Source organism: Heptranchias perlo, chromosome 17 (genome assembly GCF_035084215.1).
Source record: "Heptranchias perlo isolate sHepPer1 chromosome 17, sHepPer1.hap1, whole genome shotgun sequence".
Lineage (NCBI taxonomy): Eukaryota > Metazoa > Chordata > Chondrichthyes > Hexanchiformes > Hexanchidae > Heptranchias > Heptranchias perlo.
Window position 1 is genome coordinate 172,680 of NC_090341.1, and position 12,977 is coordinate 185,656.

The window sequence follows — 12,977 nt, forward strand, 5'->3', positions numbered from 1 at the left end:
CTGCATCTGCCATGTATTTGCCCACTCACTCAACTTGTCTAAATCACCATGAAGCCCCTTTGCATCCTCCTCACAACTCACAATCCCACCTAGTTTTGTGTCGTCAGCAAACTTGAAAATATACATTTGGTTCACTCATTCAAATCATTGATATATATTGTGAATAGCTGGGGCCCAAGCACCGATCCCTGCGGTACCCCACTAGTCACTGCCTGCCACCCGGAAAAAGACCCATTTATTCCTACTCTCTGTTTCCTGTCTGTTGACCAATTTTCAATCCATGCCAGTATATTACCACCAATCCCATGTGCTTTAATTTTGCACATTAACCTTTTATGTGGGACTTTATCAAAGGCCTTCTAAAAATCCAAATACACCACATCCACTGGTTTTCCCTTATCTAGTCTACCACTTACATCCTCAAGAAACTCCAGTAGGTTAGTCAAACACGATTTCCCTTTCATAAATCCATGTCGACTTTGTCTAATCCCGTTGATATTTTCTGAGTGTCCTGTTATCACTCCTTTATAATAGACTCTAGCATTTATGTTACCTGATAATCCTTTCTCATACACTCTCCCTGCCCCTCTTATTTCCTTTTTCAGTTCTCCTCTGCACTTTCTGTATTCTGCTTGATTCCCTACCGTATTTTGAAACTAACATTTATAATAGACCTCCCTTTTCATTTTAATCACAATTTTTTTAGTCATCCATGGAGCTCTAGCTTTGGACGCCCTTCATAAGAACATAAGAACATAAGAAATAGGAGCAGGAGTAGGCCAATCGGCCCCTTAAGCCTGCTCCGCCATTCAATAAGATCATGGCTGATCTGATCCTAACCTCAAATCTAAATTCATGTCCAATTTCCTGCCCGCTCCCCGTAACCCCTAATTCCCTTTACTTCTAGGAAACTGTCTATTTCTGTTTTAAATTTATTTAATGATGTAGCTTCCACAGCTTCCTGGGGCAGCAAATTCCACAGACCTACTACCCTCTGAGTGAAGAAGTTTCTCCTCATCTCAGTTTTGAAAGAGCAGCTCCTTATTCTAAGATTATGCCCCTAGTTCTAGTTTCACCCATCCTTGGGAACATCCTCACCGCATCCACCCGATCAAGCCCCTTTCCTCCTCTTAGGAATATGTCTAGCCTGCACTTGAACTATCTCCTCCTTAAAGGCTTCCCATTGCTCATTTAATGTTTTATCTGATAATCCTTGTTTCCACTCCACCTGGGGCAGATCCCTTTCCAACTCACTGAAATTAGCCCTCTTCCAGTTGAGTAACTTCACCTTTGATTGTTCCTTATCTGTTTCCATAATTACTCTAAACCAAATGATATTGTGAACATTGTTTCCCAAATGCTCCCCCACTGAACCATGCTCCACTTGCACCACTTCATTCCCCAGAACTAGATCTGCCCTGCTTCCTTCCTAGTTGGGCTGGAAACTGTATCTTTTGTTCTATTCTTACAATTTAATTTAAAGTTAATTTAAAATGACTTTGGATGTTTTACTACGTTAAAGGCCCTATATACGTGCAAGTTGTTATTTAATTTAAAATAATATTCCAGAATTACCTTTTCTGTTCCTCAGAGGAACCATAGAACCGAAATTCACATCACAAAAGGAGTCTATTCGGCCCATCCTATTTGTGCTGGCTCTTTAATGGAACAATCCAAAACTAATCCTGCTGCCTCACTTTCCCCTTAACCCTGCATTTTCCTCAGCTTCAAATATTTATCCAATTTTTCTCTCAAAAGAAGCAATGATCTCTGTTTCAACCCGTATGGCAAAGCATTCCATGCACCAACAACCTTCTGAATAAAGACACTTCTTCAAACCCTCTCTCTTCCCTCTCTTAGTCATGATTTCAAATTGATAGCCTCTTGTCACTGATTTCTCAGCAAAAGAAATAGATTTTCCCTACTTTATCAAACCTTTATCATTTTTAAAAATATTAAAACTCATCTTAGCCTTCTCAGTGAACATTGTCCCTGTACCACATAGTATCTCATTGTCCCTGTATCTCATAGTCCCAGTATCTCATAGTCCCTGTATCTCATAGTCCCTGTATCTCACAGTCCCTGTATCACATAGTCCCAGTATCGTATAGTCCCTGTATAACATAATCCTCATATCACAGAGTGCCAGTATCAAATAGTCCCTGTATCTCATAGTCCCTGTATCTCATAGTCCCTGTATCTCATAGTCCCTGTATCACATAGTCCCTGTATCTCATAGTCCCTGTATCTCATAGTCCCTGTATCACATAGTCCCTGTATCTCAGTCCCTGTATCTCATAGTCCCTGTATCACATAGTCCCTGTATCTCATAGTCCCTGTATCACATAGTCCCTGTATCACATAGTCCCTGTGTCACATAATCCCAGTATCTCATAGTCCCTGTATCTCATAGTCCCTGTATTTCATAATCCCTGTATCACATAGTCCCAGTACCTTAACATCCCTGTATCTCTTAGTCCTTATATCTCATAGTCTCTGTATCTCATCGTCCCAGCATCTCATAGCCCTGTATTTCATAGTCCCTGTATCAGATACTCCCTGTATGACAAAATCCCAGTATCTCACAGTCCCAATATCTCATAGTCACTGTATCTCATGGTCCAGGTATCACCTAGTCCCTGTATCTCATAGTCCAGGTATCACATAGTCCCAGTATCATATAGTTCTCATGTCTCATAGTCCCAGTATCTCACTGTCTCTGCATCTCATAGTCCCTGTATCACATAGTCCCTCTCTCTCTTAGTCCTAGAATCTCATCATCCCTGTATCTCATAACCCCAGTATCACGTAGTTACTGTATCTCATAGTCCCAGTATCACATAGTCTCTGCATCACATATCCCTATATTTCATAATCCCTGTATCTCATTGTCCCTGTATCTCATAGTCCCTGCATCTCATAGTCGCAGAATCACATAGTCCCAGTATCACATAGTCTCAGATTCTCATAGTCTCTGTATCTCATAGTCCCAGTATCTCATAGTTCTGGTATCACATAGTCCCAGTATCTCATAGTCCCAGTATCAATTAGCCTATGTTGCTCATGTAGTAATACTGAGATTTCCACCCGTGAGGTCCTGTTTTTTAATTTAGTTCCTAGCAGGACCTCCTCCCTTTTCTTCCTTATGTCATTGGTCCCAACATGGACCACAACAACTTTATCTTCCCCCTCCCTTTCCAAGTTACTCTCCAGTTGCTCCGAGATATCCTTTACCCTTGCACCAGGTAGGCAACTCACCCTCCTGGACTTTCAATTGTGATTGCAGAGGATGATATCTATCTCCCTAATTATCGAACCCACCATGCCTACAATCTTTCTATTCTGATGATCATCCCTCCACCCCCTCTCCGGACTGCCTCCTGCTCCACGGTGCCATGGTTAGCATTCTGGCTGCCTTCCCTGCAGCCTGCATCCTTATCCTAATGGATATCAAGTACATTATACCTATTGGATAGGAGAAGTGTCTGTGGGACTTGCTTCTCTACCTCCCCTAGGTCCCCCTTACCTTTCTAGCTGACAGTCACATGCTCCTCTTCCTGTACCTGAGCGTTCCTCTGAGGTGTGATTTTACTCTGGAGAAAACTATCCAGATATTCCTCCCCCTCCCTTATTTGTCAGAGTGTCTCTACCTTGCTGAGCTGGAGTGTCTCAGGGCATAGACATTTCCTGCAGATATAGTCATCCTGGACAGTCTCGCTGTCCACAAACTCCCACATACTGCAGTCCCGCCATACTGCCTGTATGGCCATTTCTAATTTTTATTTTTAAAAAAATTTATTAGCTAACAGTAATTTATTTCTTTCTAGAACTAATAGAGACACTCTCCTTATTTTCTCTATCAAAACCCTTCATAATTTTAAACACCTATATTAAATCTCCTCTTAACCTTCTCTGCTCTAAGGAGAACAATCCCATCTTCTCCAGTCCCTCTACATAACTGAAGTCCCTCATCCCTGACACCATTCTAGTAAATCTCCTCTGCACCCTCTCTAAGGCCTTCACATCCTTCCTAAAGTGTGGTGCCCAGAATTGGAAACAATAGTCCAGCTGGGGCCTAACCAGCGATTATAAAGGTTTAGTATAACTTCCGTGCTTTTGCACTCTATGGCTCTGTTTATAAAGCCCAGAATCCCATATGCTTTTTTAACAGCCTTCTCAACTAGTCCTGCCACTTTCAAAGGTTTGTGTAGGTGATTACCTTCAATATGAAGAAAAACTTTGTCAAGTTTGTGTCTGGTGGAAATTTGGCCCCCTACTTCTTTACATCAGGATTAAATGGCCCTTCACAACTCTAAATTCAGGTCTTCTTGTGATGTCGTACAAATGAAAAAAGGAGAATATGAGCTTTGTGATTCTGAATTTATTGAAGAAGCTTCAAAGGTCTCGTAATTCATTTGTCCCATCAAGCACATGGCATACTTTCTTTTGATTATTAACAGAATTATTAATAATTCCTTGTCAAAATCATGTGTTAAATATTTTAAGATCAGAATGTGTATCAGGAACCGGAACGGTTTAGTTGGATTAAAATAAAGGCCACTTTAACCAGTTTCACCGTTCTACAATTAAATGCAGCAAAACCTAGGGACCCTCTGTAGTTCTGAATAATTGATTGTATTTGTGTGGTAAGAATCGTTAGAACATGTTTAAAAGTTTATTTAAATCTTTAATATCGCCCCTGAATGGGATAATAGGGCAAAGCTCGTGGTCCTTAATGATAGAAGATGAGGACAGTCGATTCTATTAGTGCTTTTGTTTCACTCCGGTCGTTTCCTGTCCCGTACCCATTCAGTGCCAATCCCATGAAATCGCCGCACTGGGTAGGCCCATCCTGAGGGAAATGCCTGGTCCCACCAATACAGAACTAAAACCAATAAAAGTAAACAGATTTAAATTTCAGCAGATACCACTGTGTTACCAGTAGAAAGCTTGTTTGGTAATTCCTCTCTCACCTCTAGCTTCCAACCTTTCTCTCCATCCCAATCCTTCTTGCCTATCTTTATTTGATCATTACAATTATGATCAGTGGTCTTTCTTTTCTTGTTCCTCCTAAGTTCCAAATACTCAGTAGAATTAAGACTCATTGCACCAACTCCTACTTTAACTCATTCTTTCCTAAGGTCTCAAAACTAGAATTCCTTAGTACTCTGTTTCCCTTTCTTCCTACAGTGTACAGGCTTTTAAAACCCAAGTTTGTTTACTTCCTCATTCACCTCATCTCTTTTATTTTAACCTTGCTGGTGTCTTGAACTCTGGGTTTCAGCAATTCCTATTAGTTTCTCAAATTGTGTTTCAATTGGACAGGTTATCAAAATCAAGGTATTAATTCTGCTCTGGTGCTCTGGTGGGACAGATGCTTCCTGGGCATATGTGTGCGTGGGGTGGGGTGGGGAGGGAATGGGGGGACTGAAGTTTTGTGCCTGATTTGTGACATTAACCCGTTTCCCAGGGTTTCTGCTTGGGTGATCCACTGCTCCAACACACAAGCCTCATTGGACGTCTTAATTTTATGTATTTGTGGGTGAAGCTTCCCAGCCAATCGCATTCATTTGTGCCGATAGCGCATATTATTAAGCTAAGTGTTTAATTAATTAATCAGATCTAAGTGGATAAAATTAAAATGAACTAAATAGAGGATGCAAACATTAAAGGGATCCGAATTTCAATAAAGTAAAATCTGGTATAAATAAATAATAAATAAGAGTTAAGGACATAATAAAATAAAGAGGTTAATAAACAAATTAATGACCTCACATTTGCCTACATTGAATTCCATTTGCCACAGTTTTGCCCATTCACCTAATCTGTCAATATCACTTTGTAATTTTATATTTTCATCTACACTGCTTACAATGCCACCAATCTTTATGTCATCGGCAAACTTAGATATGAGACTTTCTATGCCTTCATCTTTTTTTTTATTCGTTCACAGGATGTGGGCGTCGCTGGCAAGGCCGGCATTTATTGCCCATCCCTAATTGCCCTTGAGAAGGTGGTGGTGAGCCGCCTTCTTGAACCTCTGCAGTCCGTGTGGTGACGGTTCTCCCACAGTGCTGTTAGGAAGGGAGTTCCAGGATTTTGACCCAGCGACAATGAAGGAACGGCGATATATTTCCAAGTCAGGATGGTGTGTGACTTGGAGGGGAACGTGCAGGTGGTGTTGTTCCCATGGGCCTGCTGCTCTTGTCCTTCTAGGTGGTAGAGGTCGCGGGTTTGGGAGGTGCTGTCGAAGAAGCCTTGGCGAGTTGCTGCAGTGCATCCTGTGGATGGTGCACACTGCAGCCACAGTGCGCCGGTGGTGAAGGGAGTGAATGTTTAGGGTGGTGGATGGGGTGCCAATCAAGCGGGCTGCTTTATCTTGGATGGTGTCGAGCTTCTTGAGTGTTGTTGGAGCTGCACTCATCCAGGCAAGTGGAGAGTATTCCATCACACTCCTGACTTGTGCCTTGTAGATGGTGGAAAGGCTTTGGGGAATCAGGAGGTGAATCACTCGCCGCAGAATACCCAGCCTCTGACCTGCTCTTGTAGCCACAGTATTTATATGGCTGGTCCAGTTAAGTTTCTGGTCAATGGTGACCCCCAGGATGTTGATGGTGGGGGATTCAGCGATGGTAATGCCGTTGAATGTCAAGGGGAGGTGGTTAGACTCTCTCTTGTTGGAGATGGTCATTGCCTGGCACTTATCTGGCGCGAATGTTACTTGCCACTTATGAGCCCAAGCCTGGATGTTGTCCAGGTCTTGCTGCATGCGGGCTCGGACTGCTTCATTATCTGAGGGGTTGCGAATGGAACTGAACACTGTGCAGTCATCACCGAACATCCCCATTTCTGACCTTATGATGGAGGGAAGGTCATTGATGAAGCAGCTGAAGATAGTTGGGCCTAGGACACTGCCCTGAGGAACTCCTGCAGCAATGCCCTGGGGCTGAGATGATTGGCCTCCAACAACCACTACCATCTTCCTTTGTGCTAGGTATGACTCCAGCCACTGGAGAGTTTTCCCCATGATTCCCATTGAATTCAATTTTACTCGGGCTCCTTGGTGCCATACTCGGTCAAATGCTGCCTTGATGTCAAGGGCAGTCACTCTCACCTCACCTCTGGAATTCAGCTCTTTTGTCCATGTTTGGACCAAGGCTGTAATGAGGTCTGGAGCTGAGTGGTCCTGGCGGAACCCAAACTGAGCATCGGTGAGCAGGTTATTGGTGAGTAAGTGCCACTTGATAGCACTGTCGACGACACCTTCCATCACTTTGCTGATGATTGAGAGTAGACTGATGGGGCGGTAATTGGCCGGATTGGATTTGTCCTGCTTTTTGTGGACAGGACATACCTGGGCAATTTTCCACATTATCGGGTAGATGCCAGTGTTGTAGCTGTACTGGAACAGCTTGGCTAGAGGCGCAGCTAGTTCTGGAGCACAAGACTTCAGCACTACAGCTGGGATGTTGTCGGGGCCCATAGCCTTTGCTGTATCCAGTGCACTCAGCCATTTCTTGATATCACGTGGAGTGAATCGAATTGGCCGAAGACTGGCTTCCGTGATGGTGGGGATATCGGGAGGAGGCTGAGATGGATCATCCACTCGGCACTTCTGGCTGAAGATGGTTGCAAACGCTTCAGCCTTGTCTTTTGCACTCACGTGCTGGACTCCGCCATCATTGAGAATGGGGATGTTTGCAGAGCCTCCTCCTCCCGTTAGTCGTTAATAAATATTGTGAATAATTGAGGCCCCAAGACAGATTCCTGTGGGACTCCACTAGTCACATCCTGCCAATGTGAGTACCTACCCATTATCCCTACTCTCTGTCGCCTTTCGCTCAGCCAAGTCCAGATGTGTGGGAGTATGTGGACAGTGAGACTGTCGGGGATTGCCACATCTGTAGTAAGTGTCTCTGCCTTGAGACACTCCAGCTCAGAGTTCTAAGAACATGAGAAATAGGAGCAGGAGTAGGCCATATGGCTCCTTTAGCCTACTTCTTTCAATAAGATCATGGCAGATCTTCTACCTCAACTCCACTTTCCCGCCCAATCCCCACATCCCTTGATTCCCTTGGTGTCCAGAAAAAAATCTGGAATGTGAGTTAGAGACACACTGACACACATAGGAGGGGGAGGACCTTTTGGATCATTTTCTCCAGAGTACAATCACATCTCAGCGGAAAGCACAGGTACAGGAAAGGGGGAAGTGTGACTGTTAGTCAGCAAGGTAAGAGGAACCAAAGGGAGGTGGAGAAGGAGGCCCTGCAGGTTCTGGTCATATCCAACAGGTACAATGTACTTGCTACCTGTGAGGGTAAGGGTGCAGGGTGCGGGGTGGACAGCCAGAATACCAACCGTGGAGCAGGGGGCAGTCCAAGGGGAGGGGGGGGAAGAGCAGAATAGAAAGGTTATAGTCATAGGGGATTCTACAATCAGGGGGATAGATAGCGTCCTCTGCAGTCGTGACCAAGAGTCCAGGAGGGTGTGTTGCTTACCTGGTGCAAAGGTGAAGGAAATCTCAGAGCAACTCAAGAGGAATTTGGAAAGGGAGGGGGAACATCCAGTTGTCACAGTCCATGTTGGGACCAATGACATAGGGAAGGAAAGGGAGGAGGTCCTGCTAAGGGAACATTAGAACTTAGGAGCTAAATTAAAAAAACAGGACCTCACGGGTGGTAATCTTGGGATTACTACCCGAGCCACATGGTAATTGGCATTGGAATAGGCAGATCAGGAAGGTGAATGTGTGGCTGAAAGAGCGGTGAGGGAAGGAGGGGTTCCATTTTATGGGACACTGGCACCATTTCTGGGATAGGAAAAAACTATACCATTGGGATGGGATCCACCTGAACTGGAATGGGACCAATGTACTAGCAGAATGGATAAGTAGGGCTGTCGATAGGACTTTAAACTAGTAAGATTGGGGGGGATCTGGTGAAAATAACATAAGTCTGAAGGTAAAAGAAATAGGAGGTGAGAGTAAAGGTCAGACCAAGGTAAGGAACAAGGGTAACATAAACGGTCAGGGAACAAATATTTATAGAACATGAGTACAAAATAACTGTTTAAAAGAAAGTGAGGGGAACAATTATTAAAAACAAATTAAATTGCCTGTACAGCAATGAACACCGCATCCGAAACAAAACGGGGGAACTGGAGGCAATAATTCATAGCGAGGAGCCAGATGCAGTGGGGATAACTGAAACATGGCTACAGAAAGAATAGGACTGACAGTTAAATATCGTATAACGTATTTAGAAAGGGAAGGATGGGGGGGTGGTGGGGGCAGCTGTACTAATACAGACAACATAATGGCAATAGAAAAAAGGGACATTAGTAATATTAAGATAGAAACAGAATCCCTATGGATTGAGACAAAGGATAAGAAGAAATCGATCACGTTAATAGATACATTCTACAGACCGCCTAATAGTGGAAGGGAAATGGAGGATGAAAAATAAAGACAAATCTACGAAATTAGTAAAAAACATCAAATAGTAATCATGGGAGATTTCAATCATGGGAGATTTCAATCATGGGAGATTTCAATCATGGGAAATTTCAGTCATGGGAAATTTCAATTACCCCCAAATAAACTGGCAAGAAGAGGTAGGGAAAGTGGAATGGAGCTTTTACATGTCAAGGCCATAGAGAGGGTGCAGAAGAGATTTACCAGAATGGTACCAGGGATGAGGGACTTCAGTTATGTGGAGAGGCTGGAGAAGCTGGGATTGTTCTCCTTGGATCAGAGAACGTTAAGGGGAGAGTTAATAGAGGTGTTCAAAATCATGAAGCGTTTCGATAGAATAAATAAGGAGAAACTGTTTCCAATGGTAGATGGGTCGGTAACCAGAGGTCACAAATTTAAGATGATCGGCAAAAGAGCTGGAGGCAACATGAGGAAACACTTTTTTATGGAGTGAGTTGTGATGATCTGGAATGCGCTGCCTGAAAGGGCGATGGAAGCAGATTCAATAGTAACTTTCAAAAGGGAATTGGATAAATACTTGAAAGGAAAAAATTTACAGGGCCATGGGGAAAGTGCAGGGGAAGGGGACTGATTGGATAGCTTTTTCAAAGAGCTGGCACAGGCACAATAGGTTGAATGGCCTCCTCCTGAACTGTACCTACGATGATATGATAGTGTGTACAGGACTCCTTTCATACACAGTATGTGAGAAGCCCAACAAGTAATGAAGCACTGCTGGATCTAATATTGTGAAATGAACCAGAACAGATAAGAAAAGTAAGCATAGGGGAGCATCAAAGCAATAGCAATCATAACATAATAAGGTTTAAAATTGTGATTGAAAAAATCATAAGTAAGACAAAGACCAAAATAAAAGACTGGAAAAAAGTTAATTTTATGGGGATAAGAATGGAACTAAAGAAGGTAAACTGGAAAAAATTGACAGACAAAGAGATAGAACAGCAATGGGAAATATTTAAAACAGTGATCAATAGAGTTCAGGAGAAATATATTCATCTAAAAAACAAGAACAAACTAGCCAATAGTGAAACACCATGGATGAATAAAGAGATAAGGGTAAAATTGAAACTAAAGAAAAAGGCAGACACTAAGTACATAGACAGTAAAGGAAATGATGACAAAAGGGAATACGAGGAGGCTAGAAAGGATGTCAAAAAAAAAACAATTAGGAAAGCAAAGAGAACTACGGAATTAAATTATCAAGGAATATAAAAAGTAATAGTGAAGTATTTTACTGACACATAAATAACAAAAGAGAAAGCAGGATAGTGATAGGGCCACTAAGGGATACGCACGATAAACTCACAGGTAATGACAGCGAAATGGCAGAAATATTGAATAGTTACTTTGCCTCAGTATTTACCAGGGAAACTAACCAGGTGGGCATGACAGTAGAAGAAGAGATCAAAAAAGATATAAAGACATTTAAGATAGAAAGGGGGCAGATAATTGATAAACTAATCAAACTTAGAGAGGATAAAACCCCTGGTCCGGATGGATTGCATCCATGCATATTAATAGAAGTTAGAGAAGAGATAACAGAGGCACTATATACATATATATATATAAATTCATTAGAAAAGGGAATAGTGCCAGAGGACTGGCGGACAGCCAATGTGATTCCTATATTTAAAAAGGGAGATAGAACAAGTCCAGGGAACTATAGACCAATTAGCTTAACGTCGATCTTTAATGCACTGCCTGAAAGGGTGGTGGAAACAGATTTAATGGTAACTTTCAGAAGAGAATTAGATATGCAACAACAACAAGCATTTATATAATAAAACACCTTTAACGTAATAAAAGGTCCCAAGACACTTCACAGATGCGTTATCAGACAAAATTTGACACTGAGCCACATAAGGAGATATTAAGACAGGTGACCAAAAGCTTGGTCAAAGAGGTAGGTTTTAAGAAGCATCCTAAAGGAGGAGAGCGAGGTAGAGAGGTGGTGAGGTTTAGGGAGGTAATTCCAGAGCTTAGGGCCTAGGTGGCTGAAGGTACAGCCGCCAATGGTAGAGCGATGGAAATCATGGATGCGCAAGAGGCCAGAGGATGATGGTGGGTGTAATGGAGATGATGGTGAGTGTAACAAAGACTATGCAGTCTCTATAATGGAGACGACGGAGTAGGTATAATGGAGATGGGACATAGCTTTAGATAGGACTGAGAACTTAATATTTCTAGTTTCAGGAAAGATTGCAAGGGAAAATCAGGGTGGAGGGATTCTATCACAGTGCCAGAATGTAAGGATCCCAGTGGGTTGCATTAAGACACAATCTATATGGATAGAACTACGGAGTAGGAAGGGAAATGGTACAATATTCAGTGTACATTCCAGGCCAAACAGTGAAGATGAGTTAAAGGGAGCGATCGATAGAGTTCAGAGAGATACACATGAACAACCAGGAAATAATTTAAACTATCTCCAGAAAGACTGGAATAAAGGTAATGCATCTGATCTAGATGCAGAAGCCCATTTAGAAATTATCCAGGACTGCTTCCGAGATCAGTCTGTTCCTAATCCAACATGGAAAGAAGCATTGCTTGATTTAGTCTTGGGAAATGAAATGGGTCAAATAACTGATGTGAGAATAGGAGAGCAATTCGGAAGTAGTAAGCACAATATAAGCTCAATGTAAGAATATTAAAGATGCAGGGAGGATGTTCCCGATGGCTGGGGAATCCGGAACCAGGGGTCACAGTCTCAGGATACGGGGAATGCCATTTAGAACCGAGATGAGAAGAAATTTCTTCACTCAGAGGGTGGTGAACCTGTGGAATTCTCTACCACAGAAGGCAGTGGAGGCCAAGTCATTAAATATATTCAAGAAGGAGATAGATATATTTCTTAATGCTAAAGGGATCAAGGGATATGGGGAAAAAGCGGGAACAGGGTACTGAGTTAGACGATCAGCCATGATCATTTTGAATGGCGGAGCAGGCCCGAAGGGCCGAATGGCCTACTCTTGCTCCTATTTTCTATGATTCTATGATTGTATGGATAATGAAGAGTCAAAGATAAGGGTGTTGGAATGGAAAAAGGCCAAGGTCAGCAAGGCCCGATGGGCTGAATGGCCTCCTTCTGTGCTGTATGATTCTATGATAAAAGGGATCTGGTCTAAATTAACTGGACAGGAAAGTTGGCAAACAGGTTGACAGGTCAGCATTTCAAATATGAGATGCAATATATTCCTATCAGGCCAAAGGGAATGTATCAAAGAATAGAGTTCCAAGGATAACTCGAGAGATTAAGAAGATATAGGGCTATGGGGAGAAAGTGGGTCAATTGGATTAGTTTTGGATTGCTCTATCTTAGAATCACCAGAGACATGATGGGCTGAATGGCCTCCTTCTGTGCTGTAAACTTCAGTCATTCTATGGTCATAGTATTTTGCCAGGCTTCAAAATCTCCCCTATGACCAGCAAGGCTTTGTTTGTGTTGGTGAAAGTCATGAATGCCTGGAACTTCTATTGGCTCCTT

At 42.6% G+C, this 12,977-nt stretch overlaps 1 protein-coding gene across 1 annotated transcript in view; it reads right to left on the bottom strand.

Moving 5' to 3' along the window:
- Positions 1-4,732: 4,732 nt before the first annotated feature.
- LOC137334345 (intelectin-1a-like) overlaps positions 4,733-12,977 on the bottom strand; it is a 55,029-nt gene continuing 46,784 nt past the window's right edge. Inside the window, exon 7 of the mRNA XM_067999053.1 lies at positions 4,733-4,885. Coding sequence (XP_067855154.1) covers positions 4,733-4,885 — 153 coding nt within the window. The remainder of the gene's footprint in view (positions 4,886-12,977) is intronic.